Here is a 14,851-nt window from a genome sequence, read left to right as displayed (position 1 = left end):
GTCATGGTGTTTTGAAAGCACAGGACTTGGTAACACAGGACAACCAACCAACATCCCATCCTCTGTCCTCCATGTTCCCTACATGAGAAAAGAGAAGTAACGAAAGAGTGGGCTTAATTTTCTTTCAAATCACTGTGAAACTAGACCTACGTTCAGCAGATAATAGAATAATGGGGACAGGATGCTGTACATCCATAATGGAAGATGGTGAATGACTTTCTCTCTCTTAAGCATGTTCTTTATAACCTGCCTCCTATGTTACATTTGAGAGGAATGGGAATGATGGACATGACATAGATTTGCCTAAGTGATGACATCTTGAATCATCTGGCCCCTGATATATTTCCAGGAGCACAGCCTTCAGTCTCAGAAGTGGGGAGGAACATTAAACCCTTGTTGATTCAGTCTGTACTTTCTGGAAAGCTTTCTTCTATTTAGTTTTTACCCAGCTTAATTTCTGCCACTGAGTTTTTGTGCTAGAAAGCAGAACTTTTCTGGCAGGAATATTTGTCTTAGTCTAGACGCACTAAAAGCTGGAATAAAGACCAGACAGATATAGCACAAACACATCAGCAATAATAGTGCATTTTACCAACCTCAGTTTGTTTCTCTACTATAAGGTCCATCTGTAGTGGTGCCAATTTCTCTTTCAGAAAGTAGTTCTCTTTTGTCACTGTGAACTCATTTCTGTCTCCGTCTTGCCTACATGACCCCCCTAAGTGTCAGCAGAGCTCAGCTGCTCCATTTGTCACACTGTAGAGCTGCTTGCTAAACCCCTTTCTCTCATTTGTGTACTGTCTGATGTTAAGCAGTTTGCTCCCCTCACTGTGCCCCATAACCCTCTGGCATTGAAGGCTACAAAGAGCAGAGAGCACTGGCAGTAATGTGAGAGAGTTGGCTGTACGGTGTAGAGAGAGAGAGAGAGTTGGCTGGTAAATGCAGGCCGCCTCGAGCCAACAACAGCACCATTAGCAGTCTGGAGGTAATGATAGTTGTTTGCCTCTCGTAGAGTCAGCCAATTAAACTGATTACAGCTCTGATTTGGTAGTTAGGTTATTTATATATTTGAGTAAATTTTCACCAAGACACTTGCAGAAAATAAGGCTGTTGCCTAATTGGCATGATGAACCTTTTCTTTGTGGGCTCAGTGAAAAAAAATATATAAAGATTATCAGCACTGGTCAGGTGTCAAAGTGTGAAGTTTGTCTGTTTTTACTCACTCAAGAAGCTAATATGTCACTTGAATGGCTGTAGTTTGTCATGTTCAGTTCTGTTTGGCAACACGCTCTCTCTGGGGCTGTTGAAGCTCTTCCATTTTGTGTAATTACAGCATTTGCTTCAGTGAACAAAGGCAGCATCTGTTTCGGTCTGTTTTTGCAGTTCGAGATAGATTGAAGGTGGTGATGAAGAAAGTATTACGTTTTGTACCCAAAGAGAGGAAGTAGGGCTTCATTACACTCAGATGAAGGAACTTCAGCAGCTCTGCACAAACACACAGTGGTTTCAGTGGTTTTGTGATCGACACAAGCATGAGCATGTGATGACAGGATTCTTTTTTTATTGGAAACTTTCTCTTTAAGGCAACGAAGAGCACCAGAGGTCCAAACGATCGGAGTTCACTTTCTGCTATTTATTCTGACATTTGAGTCAAACTTATTTTCCTTATCTCACTCTGTCTGTCTGTCTGTCTGTCTGTCTGTCTGTCTGTCTGTCTGTCTGTCTGTCTGTCTGTCTGTCTGTCTCCGCCTCTCTGCAGGTGGCCATCGCCCAGTTCAGTGATGATGCTAGGACCGAGTTCCAGCTGAGTTCCCATGGCAACAAGGAGGCGCTGCTGGAAGCTATACAGAGGATCAGATACAAAGGAGGAAACACCAAAACAGGTCAGAGCAGTTCAATAATAGTAGAAATGTAATCATAGTGGATACCGTTCAACAACAGAGGTACACTCAGATCACGACAAACTGAACACAAGTAACTTAAAGGTTGCTTTCCTCTCAGGACTTCTTGCCTGTTCTGGCTTGAGATTGGAAGTTTACTTTAAACGTCTGAAGTAGCAGTTTTCAAAATACTCCAACCACAGCATCCATTAGTAGCTGGACCTTGCAGTTGTTTGGTTTCTGACTACTGTGCAAGCTCTTCTTTTAAAAGATGATTGTGTGATAGAATGGAAACAGATACGTTTTTAAGATCAACACAAACTTTCAACCTCAATTCACCGGAACCAGTCTTGATAATTAAATGTGAAGTACAAATGGAAAGATTTGCATTCTGGGTTTAGGGTGCACACCAAGCAGCGTGAGGTTGTGAATCTGTTGTCACCCCTTTAGAACAGGGGTTCTCAAACTTTTTGGGGCCAGGGACCCCTTACAGGTGAGAACATTTTCCAAGGACCCCCTCATAATTGTCACATAGATTAAGCACGTATGCTTACTACCATTCTCACTCTTAGATGCCCTTGGAACTATTTGTATTGTAAAACTCATCAATCTAAATACTTCAGACCTGTTCCACAGTGATAAACAGAAAACATTTCACCATCTGTGTTTTCTGGCGGATGTGTCTCTCGCTATTTCGCTGGAGAAAGTCTTTAGTTTTGACCTTATATTCCTGGTGATCAGATATGGCTTTAGCTTGGCTGGCTTCATAGCTTTGTTTGCTAGCACCTGAAGACACATGACGCATTTCGGTTTCTCGTCACTGTACTCAATAAAATCAAACTCTATATACCTGTCATCATATTGTCTTAATTTAGCTAGCTTGGGTTTAGCATCACTTGACGATGTGAACTGATTTAGAAATGGCTCCATGCTCTCGAGCTAGTAAGCAAAGCTAAGTAGTAGCAGGAAAAGTTGTGACAGGAGTGATGTGTGAATGAGTGATATGTGACAGATTGATGTGAGTGGCACAATCATATCAGTTTCTATTGGCCCAAAGCTAACTAGGGTGGGAGTAATGGGCACAATATGCTGGTTTAATTTGTGCAAATGGTCCTCATCTGTATATATGCTGTTTTTAATGACACAGCACAATTTTATAATTTATTAGAAATGTATTATAACTATTTCACAGACCCCCACACTATGGTTCGCGGACCCCCAGGGGTCCTAGGACCCCAATTTGAGAACCACCCCTTTAGAGGAGCTCTCATCTTTAGAAACTGCACACAGGTGAATATATTGTGGCTAAGGCTGTGTTGGTTGTTCAGAGGACTTTAACTCTTCTAAAGTGTGGGTCACAGCTCAGTGTCCGTTCAGAGTCATTATTTTCCTGAGCTTTTTATTAGCTCCAGTGCTGATCACACACACCACTTCCCCACTTACCACTTCCTGCCTCTTCTTTACTCCTCTTTCTCCTCTTCCTCATCTTTGCTCCTCTCTGCTCAAATAAAAACCACCACTGTCCGAACTAAGCCTCAACAAATATATGTTGGTTCATTTTGGTCTCTCAACAGTGTCTCTATTCATTCAAAAGTACAATGTGATGTTAAAGCAACAAAAGAACGGTTCTTTTGTTGCTTTAACATCACATTGTTCTTTTTCAAGCCATAAACAAAATGATTAGAGATTAAGAGTAGGGCAGGATCATAGTGTTACTAAGTTTTCAATCAAAGCAAGCTAATGTTTCAGGTCACTGCTGAGTTTTACGAAATGACTGCTGTAGTCACAAGAGGATGGGACTGCTGAGATTATCTTTGTCTGTAAGAAAACCAATGACATAGATTGTTAGTAGACATACTGATACCTTCAATATCAGCATTTCTAAGTGAATTCACAACATTTCTCAATGATTATAGAGAACAAAATACATTTATTGTCATCCATTAGTTGTTTCCAAACATGATTTCTACAGGACAAGGCTGATGGACTTCTCCTCACTTTGTCCTTTAAAAAAAAAAAAGGCCTCCCCTCATCTCCTTTCTCAAAGTTTTTCTCTGAGTACCCCTCCTACTTTTTTGTTCTCTTCTTTCTTCTGTCTTTGTTCCCCCAACTCGTTTCCTCATACTTCATAAAGGGCTTCTTTTCTCTTTCTCTCTTTGAATTTAACCACCCTCATACACCTACTTTTACTGTACAGCCCTATAGGGGAACAGGTGGAAGCAGGTGGTTATTTAGCTGACAGGACAAATTGTGTGTGTGGGTACGCGTGCATACATGCGCATGTGTGTGTGTGTGTGTGTGTAGGTGGTCTGGAACAGAAACTAAACTATAAATTTAACACACAACCTTAGTGTAGAATTAATCTTCTCCAGTACCTCAGACATAAAGCCTTTTCTTCTGGCTGGTTTTATCTCTGCCAGAGGAACCCACACATCTATTTCTTACTTTGTGTTAAATTAGACTTTGCATGGCAGTTTGACAGTTTTCTATACTTTATAAAACTAAATATGGTTAGGTTTTTCTGTTACAGTTTCAGTGTTTCCTGCACAGACAATACCTGGGTGAGCCGCCCCAGTATATTTTGGGCCTCCCAAGTATAATCACTCACTATTTTTCCATTTCTCTTTGTTTGTCCCCTGCAATCAGTGATTTAGATGATCCCTCATGGCTTTCTGCCTCTCATGTTTGTAAACCTCTGCAGCCCCTGACACATGCACTGCAGGCGATCAGAGAGAGAGGTCCTTTAGTTTGTTAGTTTGTGTCATTTTGCATTACCATAGTTTTGGATCATTGCGAAACGCTACCTCATTATCAAGCTTCATCCACATGCGGCTCACCTGTTATGATTACAGATTATCAGGCAACAGGTTTCAAAACACGAGTTGTTATTTAAGCGTCTTTATAAACGTGCTGATGATGGATATTGTCAAAAGATAAGACACATAGAAAAAGCAAAGACAAAAGTAGGAGGTGGGGTGGGACATGTCGTTGTGTGTAAAGAGTTAAATTACATAAGAAAAGCACAACTGAGGAGTTGACCCTTCAGCTGGACACTATTCTGTATTGATAAAATGCTTACAGTTTGGGAAACATATCCAGACATGGTTCATGTAGTGGTGATGCCATTTGGCCTTGATGAAGGTCTGCCCTCCTAAAGTGCCCTCGTGGTTTTCGTTCTTTGGTTTATTGGAACTTTGTTCATGGTTTGGTTGATATTTTGTACTTTGAGTCATGATATTAATGTCATTTTTAACTATACATTAACACGTACATGGGCCGTGTTCTTAGCAGCAATACGCCTCCTTGTGTATATTTAACTCATCTGGTCCATTTACAGATGGATCAGGAGTTTAAAGACATCATGAGTAAGGCTTGCTTTAAAACCCTTAAGTATTTATTTTTATTTTTTCCCCTCAAACCTCATCTTCTCAGCAGAGACCCCATCAGGGCCCCCCACGTGTCTCAATCCCCCAATGCCTGCAGAGAACCGACTGCTGCTCTCTGCCTCTTTTAACATTGAGCCTCTGGCAGATATATCTGTGTGGTTAGTAGTGTTAGCCAACACAAAGCCCCGAAGCTTCAGCAGCTTTTTATTTACTGTAAGTAGCTTGCTTACTTTATATCCTCTGTCCTACAGCCCCCCGGTCAAGCAAACATATTGAAAAACCATTCAAAGATGTGCTTAAGACTAAGTATGGGACCAGAGTAAAGCAACAAAGGTCAAATCAGTTTGAAATATCTCAACATTTTTATGTTTCTTAAATCATGATCCTCCATTCTAAGAAATTATATTTCAACCTGATTATTTTTGGAAGCAAAAATAGAGCTGCTCTCTAACCATCCAGAGCTGCTGCTGCTGCTGAAGAAGCTGTGGGGAATGAGTGTTGTACTCGATGGCTTATAGTTCTAAGTCTCCTCTCACTGCATTTTAAAATGTAAATGATGCTGCCGTCTGTAAGACTTAACACTGTTCTTTCACTGCCGTCAGTGCATGTGTGAGGAGAGAGTATGTTGAGGCGTCAGGGTGCTGAAGCTGATATTCTACACTTTGATTTTTCACTATGCATTTATTCATTGAGGTATTAGTGAGCCTCTGACTGCTTTATGAATAGTTGATTTAATGTGGCTGCGGCTGTGATGTGTGGTATACTGTCCTTAGTGTGGTATGTGGTACTGTATGTGTGTCTTTTGAGATGGATTTTCATGCACGACATAAGAAATTGTGCTTATCCCTGAATGTGCTTGCACAGTATATTCATATTGAGGCTGTGTGTGTGTGTGTGTGTGTGTGTGTGTGCGCGCGTGTGGAAAGAAATAGCTGACTTCAAACATGTACAGTATGTGTTACTCTTTATCCCTATTATAACACAGATGAAATAAAAACCCTATCATTTTTATTGCATGTATTGTCCTGATTGTCCCCCAGATGCCAGTATCTGGACTTACAATGACAAAAAAAAAGTAATTTTCTAGGTATGACATTCATATTTTAGAGTAGTCATTTCCTGAAAGAAAAGTGGATTACTAACCTTGCCCTTGAGGGCCAATGCTAATTTGGCATCATCTCATCATCGGTTGTCATGTATCTCTCTTATAAAACAGAGCTCCTAAAAGCTGTCTAGGGTTTGTTGTTTGTCACTTTGTGTCAGACTTTTTACCTTAACGCTGCTGTCTAATATGAACACTAATTAATTACAATCCACACTAGCTTGCTGATTTTAAAGGAAACACGTAAACATGCATGAAATAGTACTGTGCTTTTTGTTCAATGGGAATTTTACACTGTACCAATCAAGATGTAATTGGTGTTGCATTAAGCTCTGCTGGTGTTTTCTGTAATACTGCAGTTGATTAAGAACCCCACTTAATTAAAAATGTTCATGGCTTTTTAAAAGTTCATGTACAGATTTATTTAATCATAATGCTTGAGTTTAATTGGCACTAATTGCAAGTACAACACATTCAAAATGTATTCCTTAATGGATTTGATTGTTTATACATCTTCTGTCTTGTATAAAAACCTCATGAAGGCATTACAGTTACTTACTCATACGAATCATACAGGTGGAATCTTCAGCCACATAAGTACAGAAAGGAAAAGTCTCATAAACCTCAACTTATTACAAAGATAATTTCAATGCTAAAACAGGGGAGATGAATTGTTTTCTTTTGTTGTTTACCTTCCCAAGTGTCAGCATAATCACTGGTAAGCTGTTTCCAGACAGGAAACCAAATCCAATCTGACATGGACTATTTCCCGCGCTCAAAGTGACGGATAGTTGATTGATGACAGGGTTCTGAGCCCGAGATCCATCGACATGTCTCTGTTTTGTTTTTGTTATTTCTTCTCACCTTCTTGTCATACCTGCCCTTTCCCATTTGACCCCACTCATCTTTCTTCTTCCGTTTCCCTCCCCCTACTCTTTCTTTGCTCTCATACCTGCCCTACTCCATCTTATCCCCCCTCTTCACTTCTCCTGTCCTTTGTCTCACTTCATGCTTGGCTAGCTGCTGTAATTCCAGTCTAGCCCAGCGTGATCAGCGGACAGTCTAGAAACAGATGTATCACTGGCAGATATGACAACTCAACACTTTACAGGCCAAGCACTCCGTCATTTGTCATCACTGACAGCTGAGTGAAAAAACAACGGGAGGAGGATTTAAGGATGTGGTCTGAAGGATTTGGTTTGGATAGAAATTGGAAGACAGAGACATCACACACATATACAGCCATGTAAATCACACATACACACATGTTTAGGTAATGGTTTGTCTGTTTGAAAGACCATTTACTGCTTCAACTTGTGTGTTTTTATTGCAAACTTTCCGGATTTAGACACCTTTCCTAACTCTTGAAAACAAAAGTGAAGTAAGTGGAAAAAGTGGAAAAGGTCAGAGAGAGTAGAGAGGCTTAGCAGTGGTGATTGTCCGTTTGATTATTTAAAGGTCAAGAGGAGATGAGTATGAGCTGTATGAAGTATAAATGCTAATCATGATGGACAGTATGCTAAAATTGGCATTAAATAAAAGTGACCTACTTGCTACTTGTATGCAGTGATGGCAAGGGCACTGCATGCACAAATAAGGTGTAATAAATACTCATTGTTGCTCTTATGAAGCATAGGGGAAGTGTAACAATCTGTAGTAGATGTTTCCACAGTCGTTGAGTTCACTTTATTGTCAGCCTTAAAAAGGGCTGTCTGGAGGAAAGAAGATGGATGGAAACACAACAACACTTCAGTTAAATGAATTATAATGTTTTTGATTTCACTTTTTAATGAGATGACTTTCTTGAATCAAATTCAGAAAAACTCTTAGGATTATTTAAGGGGCGCAAAGCACAGTGATACATAAGGCATCATTAAAATCACTGACAAGGACTCACTGGAACCACCTTGGCTGCTCTGCGGTGGGCGGGTTTTGAAACCTTTTAAAGCTGTCTAGACAGATTTTATTGACTGATTGTATCCATTAACAGATGACCTGCAGACTTGTCAAAAGTTCATCTAATTTTAACTTCTTGACAGACTGGATTGTGACATTTCCATCTTAGTTTGTCTCCTCTTTTGAGTATTTAGGCGACATCCAAACGGATCAGACAGTGACTGTTTTATGGCATATCTTAAATGCTGATGGAAACTATACCTGAATCAGGTTTCCAGGGTCACTATTGTGATGCAAAAAATATGAGTTTAGAATGTTTTAACCACAGTCAGTGGAAAAATTATCGCTTTTTTAATTTTGATTTGAATTTGAATTTTATTTAACCTTTATTTAACCAGGTAGCCTAAGTTAATTGAGAACCAATTCTCATTTGCAATAACAACTTGGGCAAAAAGGCAACACAGGTGGCATGACAATAAATAAAAACAAAACAAAAACATAGAGGACATACAGAGGAACCTAGAAACAGAACAATACAATACAAAAATATGACAGCAGTGAACAACTTAAAAGCAATTTAAAAGCAAGTGCAGTGATGTTGAGTTATGGGGTGTAATAAGTTTTTGAAAGTGGCGAGTGTAATGAGAGAGGTCAGCTTTAGGGATTGTTGCAGGTGATTCCAGTCGTTTGCAGCGGAAAACTGGAAGGAGGTGCGGCAAACGGAGGTCCGGGCTTTGGGTGTGATGAGGTTGATAAAGTTACTTGAGCACAAGCTACGGTATGTGCTGTGAATTTTGGTTAGTGACTGACTGTAGATATAACGGGGTTTTACCAGTGAGGGATTTGTAAATGAATAGAAACCAGTGTGTTTGTCTGCGAGAGTGGAGTGAAGGCCAGTTCAGCTGAGAGTACAGGTGACAGTGGTGAGTGGTGAATGGGGCTCCAGTGACAAAACGGATAGCTGTGTGGTAAATTACATCCAGTTTGTGAAGGAGAGTGTTAGACACAGACCTGTAGGCTATGTCACCGCCTTGTTTTTTAATACGCAAGGACACAGCCTGGCATCACCAGACCAGTTCACTTTGGTGAATGGGTCTAGAGCATAGACTGTAAATAAAAATGGACAGCGTTGCTCCGCCTCTTCCCGTTGCACGGTTCTGAAGCCAAAAAATCCCGCTCCTGGGCGCAGCCATTGTGCAGCCAGAGCCTGCAAAGCCACTGTAACGAGCTCCACCCTACAGCGTAGCGTCACAAGACGCTGTGTTTCCCTCTACGGCGGCTGTGAATCAAAGAAAACCCGGAAGTAAAACCCTGTTTTTTTATTTCTAATAACTAACGAAAGAGACTGTTCAGAAAAAGAGGACTTGAACACAAAACAGTCAAATAATAACTACATATCACCACAGCATATGGATGTGAGAAACATTTGTACGACGTGTATTTATTTTTTAAAGTTTGACTGCTCCCCCATTCAAATGAATGGGGGAGACAGAGTATTTGACCTATACTGCTGCCAGCCACCAGGGAGCAGACGCTTTGGTGAAAGCTTCACCTCCAGCCGAGTGAGATGAACCCCTGGTCTGGAGGGTCTGGAGCTGTTCAGTTCTTTCTATTTTCAGGGGGCGTTGGCAACAGCCACATGCCTCTGGTAGCGATTGGACAGACCTACAACCAATCAGAACACGTGAAATAGCACAGAGCAGCAGAATTTTAGTTGTTAACTGTTTTAATGAAAATACATCATCCAGTTCATTTTAAACAGCAGCAGTGACAGCTGTGATAGCTAATATGGCCAATATAAAGGAACTTTGAATCTAACTGAAATTAACAACAAAGTTTCATACACAACAAGGATTAGATTTAGGAAGTGGAGGGAGCTGTGTCTGCATATGTTTTTGCATGAGATAATTCTTTAGACTGAACGTGTGAATCTTCAAGCTCTGTGGAACACACTGTGCTGGATGAATTTGATTGGATGTTAGATTAGATGTAAAATAAAAAAAAAAAAAAAAGCTGATGCCAATGCGCCATTACAAGCCCAAATTTCATGCTTTTCTCATCTACTGTAGCTCTTAGCTTTATTTTTACAAACTGAAAATTAAATCTTGTGGAAACGTAACCAAGACTTTAAAGTAGAGCAAACCCCAATCATAAAACGTTGTGTTTTTTAAAAAGAGATGGCATAAATTTGTGAAAGGGATCAAGGGCTCATTGAAAGGTTGTTTGATTCAGTTTTTTTGTCTTGTCAGGTCGGGCCATCAAACATGTGAAGGAGACTATTTTCACCCCTGAGGCTGGAGCTAGAAGAGGAGTTCCTAAAGTCCTGGTTGTTCTCACTGATGGACGCTCGCAAGATGATGTCAACAAAGTCTCCAAGGAGATGCAGATGGATGGTTTGTATACGAAAGCAAAAGATACATGAGTGCATATTCATTGAAAATAATGCAGGGATGGAATTTCTGTAATTCCCTTTCCCTTCTCAGATGTTTTTGTACTGCACATCACACTTTGCTGTTACAGGATTTCAGACTCTTCCGCTGTGGGTGTGAAACCTCTGACTCTTCCAGTGTGTGACATTACTCTTCTTAATCCTCTCCATTGACTTTGAACTTGAAATGAGTTTTCTTGTTTAATTCAATTCTCAGGCTATATCATCTTTGCCATTGGCTTTGCGGATGCCGACTACGGGGAGCTGGTGAATATTGCCAGTAAGCCAAGCGACAGACACGTCTTCTTTGTGGACGATTTGGATGCTGTGAAGAAAATAGAGGAGCAGCTCATTACTTTTGTGTGTGAGGCTGCAACTGCCAGTGAGTAACACTACCCAATGTTTCAAATAAAGAGAGAGTGAAGGAGAGGAGGGAAATAAGGTCAAACAGAGATATGACATAGACATGGACAAGAATAAAGGGCTCCTGTTGGTGGAGGGGAGAGGGGACAGAGGTAAAAGGGACAGAAAGATGGGTTTGTTTTTAATGGTGGTAAATCTAACTGCAATGGATGAACTAACATCCTTCTGTCTGTCTTTCAGCTTGTCCATCTGTGTTGATGAGTGGTAACACAATGGCAGGTAAGAGCTGCAAATGACATGAAGAATGCATAATATACTGTACAACACCGGATCATACCCAGACACATGCTGATGATGACAATAACAACATAATGACATTATACTCTGTGCTGGCAGTAATCATTGTGATTACAGTGATAACATGAATGAGGAAGATGCATATTGTGCCAGTGATGAAAGGACTGATGATTTGTCCCTTGCAGGCTTTCGTATGATGGAGAAGTTCGGTCTGGTGGAGAAGGAGTACAGCACCATACCTGGAGTTTCCCTGGAGCCCGGATCATTCAACAGCTTTCCATGTTACAGATTACACCGAGACGCCCTGGTGTCACAGCCCACCAAGTAAGTACACACAAGTCCACACCAAGAAGGAAGCATCACATTTTGAAGACATATATTAGAATTGCTTATTTTTTCAAAAGCAGATCATTTTCCTCACAGTCTGTTTCAGCTGGCAAGTAAAGCATTTGTGCATCGTGGCTGTCAGCTGATAAAGAGTCGGATTTGAGGATTACTGTGCTTGATTAAACCTCCTGCTCTTCTGAGCCACTTTTTTTGTGTTCTGTTTAGGCCAGACACTCCAAACACTAAATTCAGCTGTTAAAATTTTCCTTTTCTTCATCAAAAACAAGTCATACAAGCAAGCCATTCAACACTTATCTTTACCTGACATCATTGACATGAGCATAGATCGATCTGTGCTCAGTGATCTGCTAGATTAGATTAAATGAAGAGGGCTCATACACAGCAGAGTAGTTAATTCAGTGACAGCTTCATCTGTTCATGTGTCATTTAGATCAACACACACGAATAAAACATACAAGGTGAGAACCACAGACTGGACACCACAAGTGTTTTCTGACTACAAAGCCATAGTTTTTAAAGCCCCCACTTCTGACTGGCAGTATAGGTCATAAACCCTGCCTCTCTTAAGTTGTGGATGGAACATGCGTCTAATAACAAAATAATAATAAGAATAATGATAATAATAGTCGTAAAATATGGTTTCTGTCCTTATAGTTACTTCTTATCCAAGCGGATTTATGTCCAAGCACTCATTCTTCTGAAAATGTTTGGTTTTAATTAGTTATTTGATTTAAAAAAGACAGATTGATTGACAGCTCTGCACTATAAGACACTTCAAGCTGGTTTAACTTGGAAAACTAGCTTTGTCTTAAATCGAAAATTCCAGTTGAAAAAGTTGAATTAACTATAATTTAGTAGTTGTCACAATATTGTAGTTTTCAAGTTATTCTTAACGAAAATAACTTGACTACTTTAAAATCCACGAACCACCAACATCATGGTTTTCAAGCTAGAATTATTGACCGTGCAAACTAGCTAGTATCAGGTAAAACAGAGATAGCTTCACAAGAAAATAATATCATGCACCATTTTACGTTTTTTTTTTTTTCATATGATACAAATGTTAAAGGAACCAAACCAAAAAGGTTGTGGGCAGGATGGTGGATGAAGAAGAATTGGCTTAACTTAAAAGCCTCCAACCTTTCCATTCACTAAACTATCAACAGCACTACATGCATCCTCCTACAGCCAAAAGAAAAGTGTAAAAGAACATAATAGAGAGACAATAAATTAACCTTAATAAATAGATATAAACTTATATCAAAATCCCCTATTCCCACTTCTTTTGTTCCTTTTATTTTTTAAACTTAGAACTTGAAAATCTAGTTCATTGAACATGTTCAGGTATGACAAAATATTTAAATCGTCCAAACAATTAATTCTTGCAATTTTTACATGGGAAAACTCATATAGCCTAGTTCAAAGTCTAAAACTTCTTCAGGCTCTTTGAGTTAAAGAAAAAACATTAATGGATATAACTATTTGGGGCTATAATGTTTTACAGTGTGTAAACAAATGAGGGCTCCGGCTGCATTCTGTACCGGAGAGAAAACTCAATATCCATAAGTGTCCGCTTTAAATCAACACAAAAATATATTCTACTGCGGACTGTATAAACCTGAGGGATCTTTAATATTCTTTTTGTAAGTTGAATGTATTTTTTGGTTAGCGTAAAGGGTATGACGTCAGTTCTACACATGCCTTGGCTGCACCAGTGCAATGTTTCAGCGCCCATGGAGGCGGTCTTTTGGCTTTATATCTCACAATAGACAGAAATGTTGGGACTTTGTCCATCCTATATACAGTCAATGGTTAGAACTGAGAAGATTTGGTCTCACTAATTAATAATAATAACACACAAGACAAATATGATCGAGAACAACAAGACCTGTTTGTTGTTTGTGTAATACTCATGGACTGTATTCCAATAGAAGACTTTACCTGTAGTTACACCAATGTGAATGTGCCTTTAATCTGTATTCTTAGAGACCAGCAGGGAACAACTTCTCTGTTTGCAAAAAGGAATACAGTTTCATTTTCGTCTTAATCATTACTTTCAAGTATTTTCTTCATTTTATAGAGTATGGTCCCATTTTGAGTAAATCAAGATAAAGCAAGGCATGTATCACAGTGTGTTACCCATGATTGACCACGACCCCTTGACCCGTAAACCAGGATAAAGACTTTATTCTTGGTTTTTACCATCAACCAGCTTGTACTTTAGCTCCCTGCTTTGTGATTGTTCAGTGGGTAAATTGTGACAATGATGAGCGCCCTGAAAAGTTGAAGCTTAGATACTTTGAACCTGAAGTGCTCACGGGCAGCTGCACAAAAAAAGGGCGAGTCTCTGTGATCACAAAAAGGCTGGCATTCAAAGACAGTCTCAGAAAGCTGAAAGCAGTCTGAAAACATTTACTGCAGCTATGAGACACTGGCAGTTTGAAAAAGACACCAAGTGGATACATGCCTTAGGGCACAGCTAAACTCACTATCTGAATGTGTGTGTGTGTGTGTGTGTGTGTGTGTGTGTGTGTGTGTGTGTGTGTGTGTGTGTGTGTGTGTGTGTGTGCACCAGATATCTTCACCCTGAAGGTTTACCCTCTGACTACACAATTTCTATGATGCTTCGTCTTCTTCCTGAGACCCCGCAGGAGCCCTTTGCATTGTGGGAAATTCTGGACAAGGAAAACGAGCCTTTGGTGGGACTGATCTTGGATAGTGAGTCTGTTTTTTTTTTTTTGTCTTCTGTTTTCTGTCTTTTCTCACCTGCATCAAAACATCTCACAGTTTGACAAGTGTAAACACAAACAGCAGATGTTTGCTGCAGCCTCTGAAGTCCAAACTAACTCTGAGAGCGCATCATGAATCAGATTTTTATAAAGAGGCAGGAAAGAAGTAGTAAACTAGGGCTACAGTTTTCATTCATTTTCATTCGCCAATAAAATGTGCCCTCAAATGTGAAGAGTTTTTATTTCAACCTCAAGGTTCAGTCTTTAACAAGCTGCAGAGATACCTGAGCTTTTCTGTTTGAGGAAAGCCTCACACCACCTTTGCTCTGGGAGACTATCCAGACCTCAGACTCAAAGGTACTGATCCTTGAATGCTTGGGTTTGTAACTGAAGACCTCTATTAGTTATAAAGCCAAAACAGATGG

The 14,851-nt window shown here is 39.9% G+C and overlaps 1 protein-coding gene across 4 annotated transcripts in view; it reads left to right on the top strand.

The window, feature by feature from the left end:
- The window catches only part of col14a1a (collagen, type XIV, alpha 1a), a 173,862-nt gene that overhangs the window by 100,552 nt on the left and 58,459 nt on the right, over positions 1-14,851 (top strand). For all 4 annotated transcript variants that reach the window (XM_034696948.1, XM_034696946.1, XM_034696947.1 and 1 more), the window contains 6 exons: positions 1,757-1,880; positions 10,511-10,654; positions 10,907-11,071; positions 11,293-11,331; positions 11,535-11,673; positions 14,273-14,415. In XM_034696948.1, coding sequence (XP_034552839.1) covers positions 1,757-1,880; positions 10,511-10,654; positions 10,907-11,071; positions 11,293-11,331; positions 11,535-11,673; positions 14,273-14,415 — 754 coding nt within the window. The remainder of the gene's footprint in view (positions 1-1,756; positions 1,881-10,510; positions 10,655-10,906; positions 11,072-11,292; positions 11,332-11,534; positions 11,674-14,272; positions 14,416-14,851) is intronic.

Source organism: Notolabrus celidotus, chromosome 12 (genome assembly GCF_009762535.1).
Source record: "Notolabrus celidotus isolate fNotCel1 chromosome 12, fNotCel1.pri, whole genome shotgun sequence".
NCBI classification, from domain to species: Eukaryota; Metazoa; Chordata; class Actinopteri; order Labriformes; family Labridae; genus Notolabrus; species Notolabrus celidotus.
Note: the sequence above shows the minus strand (reverse complement) of the source record. Positions and strands in the feature narration are given on the sequence as shown.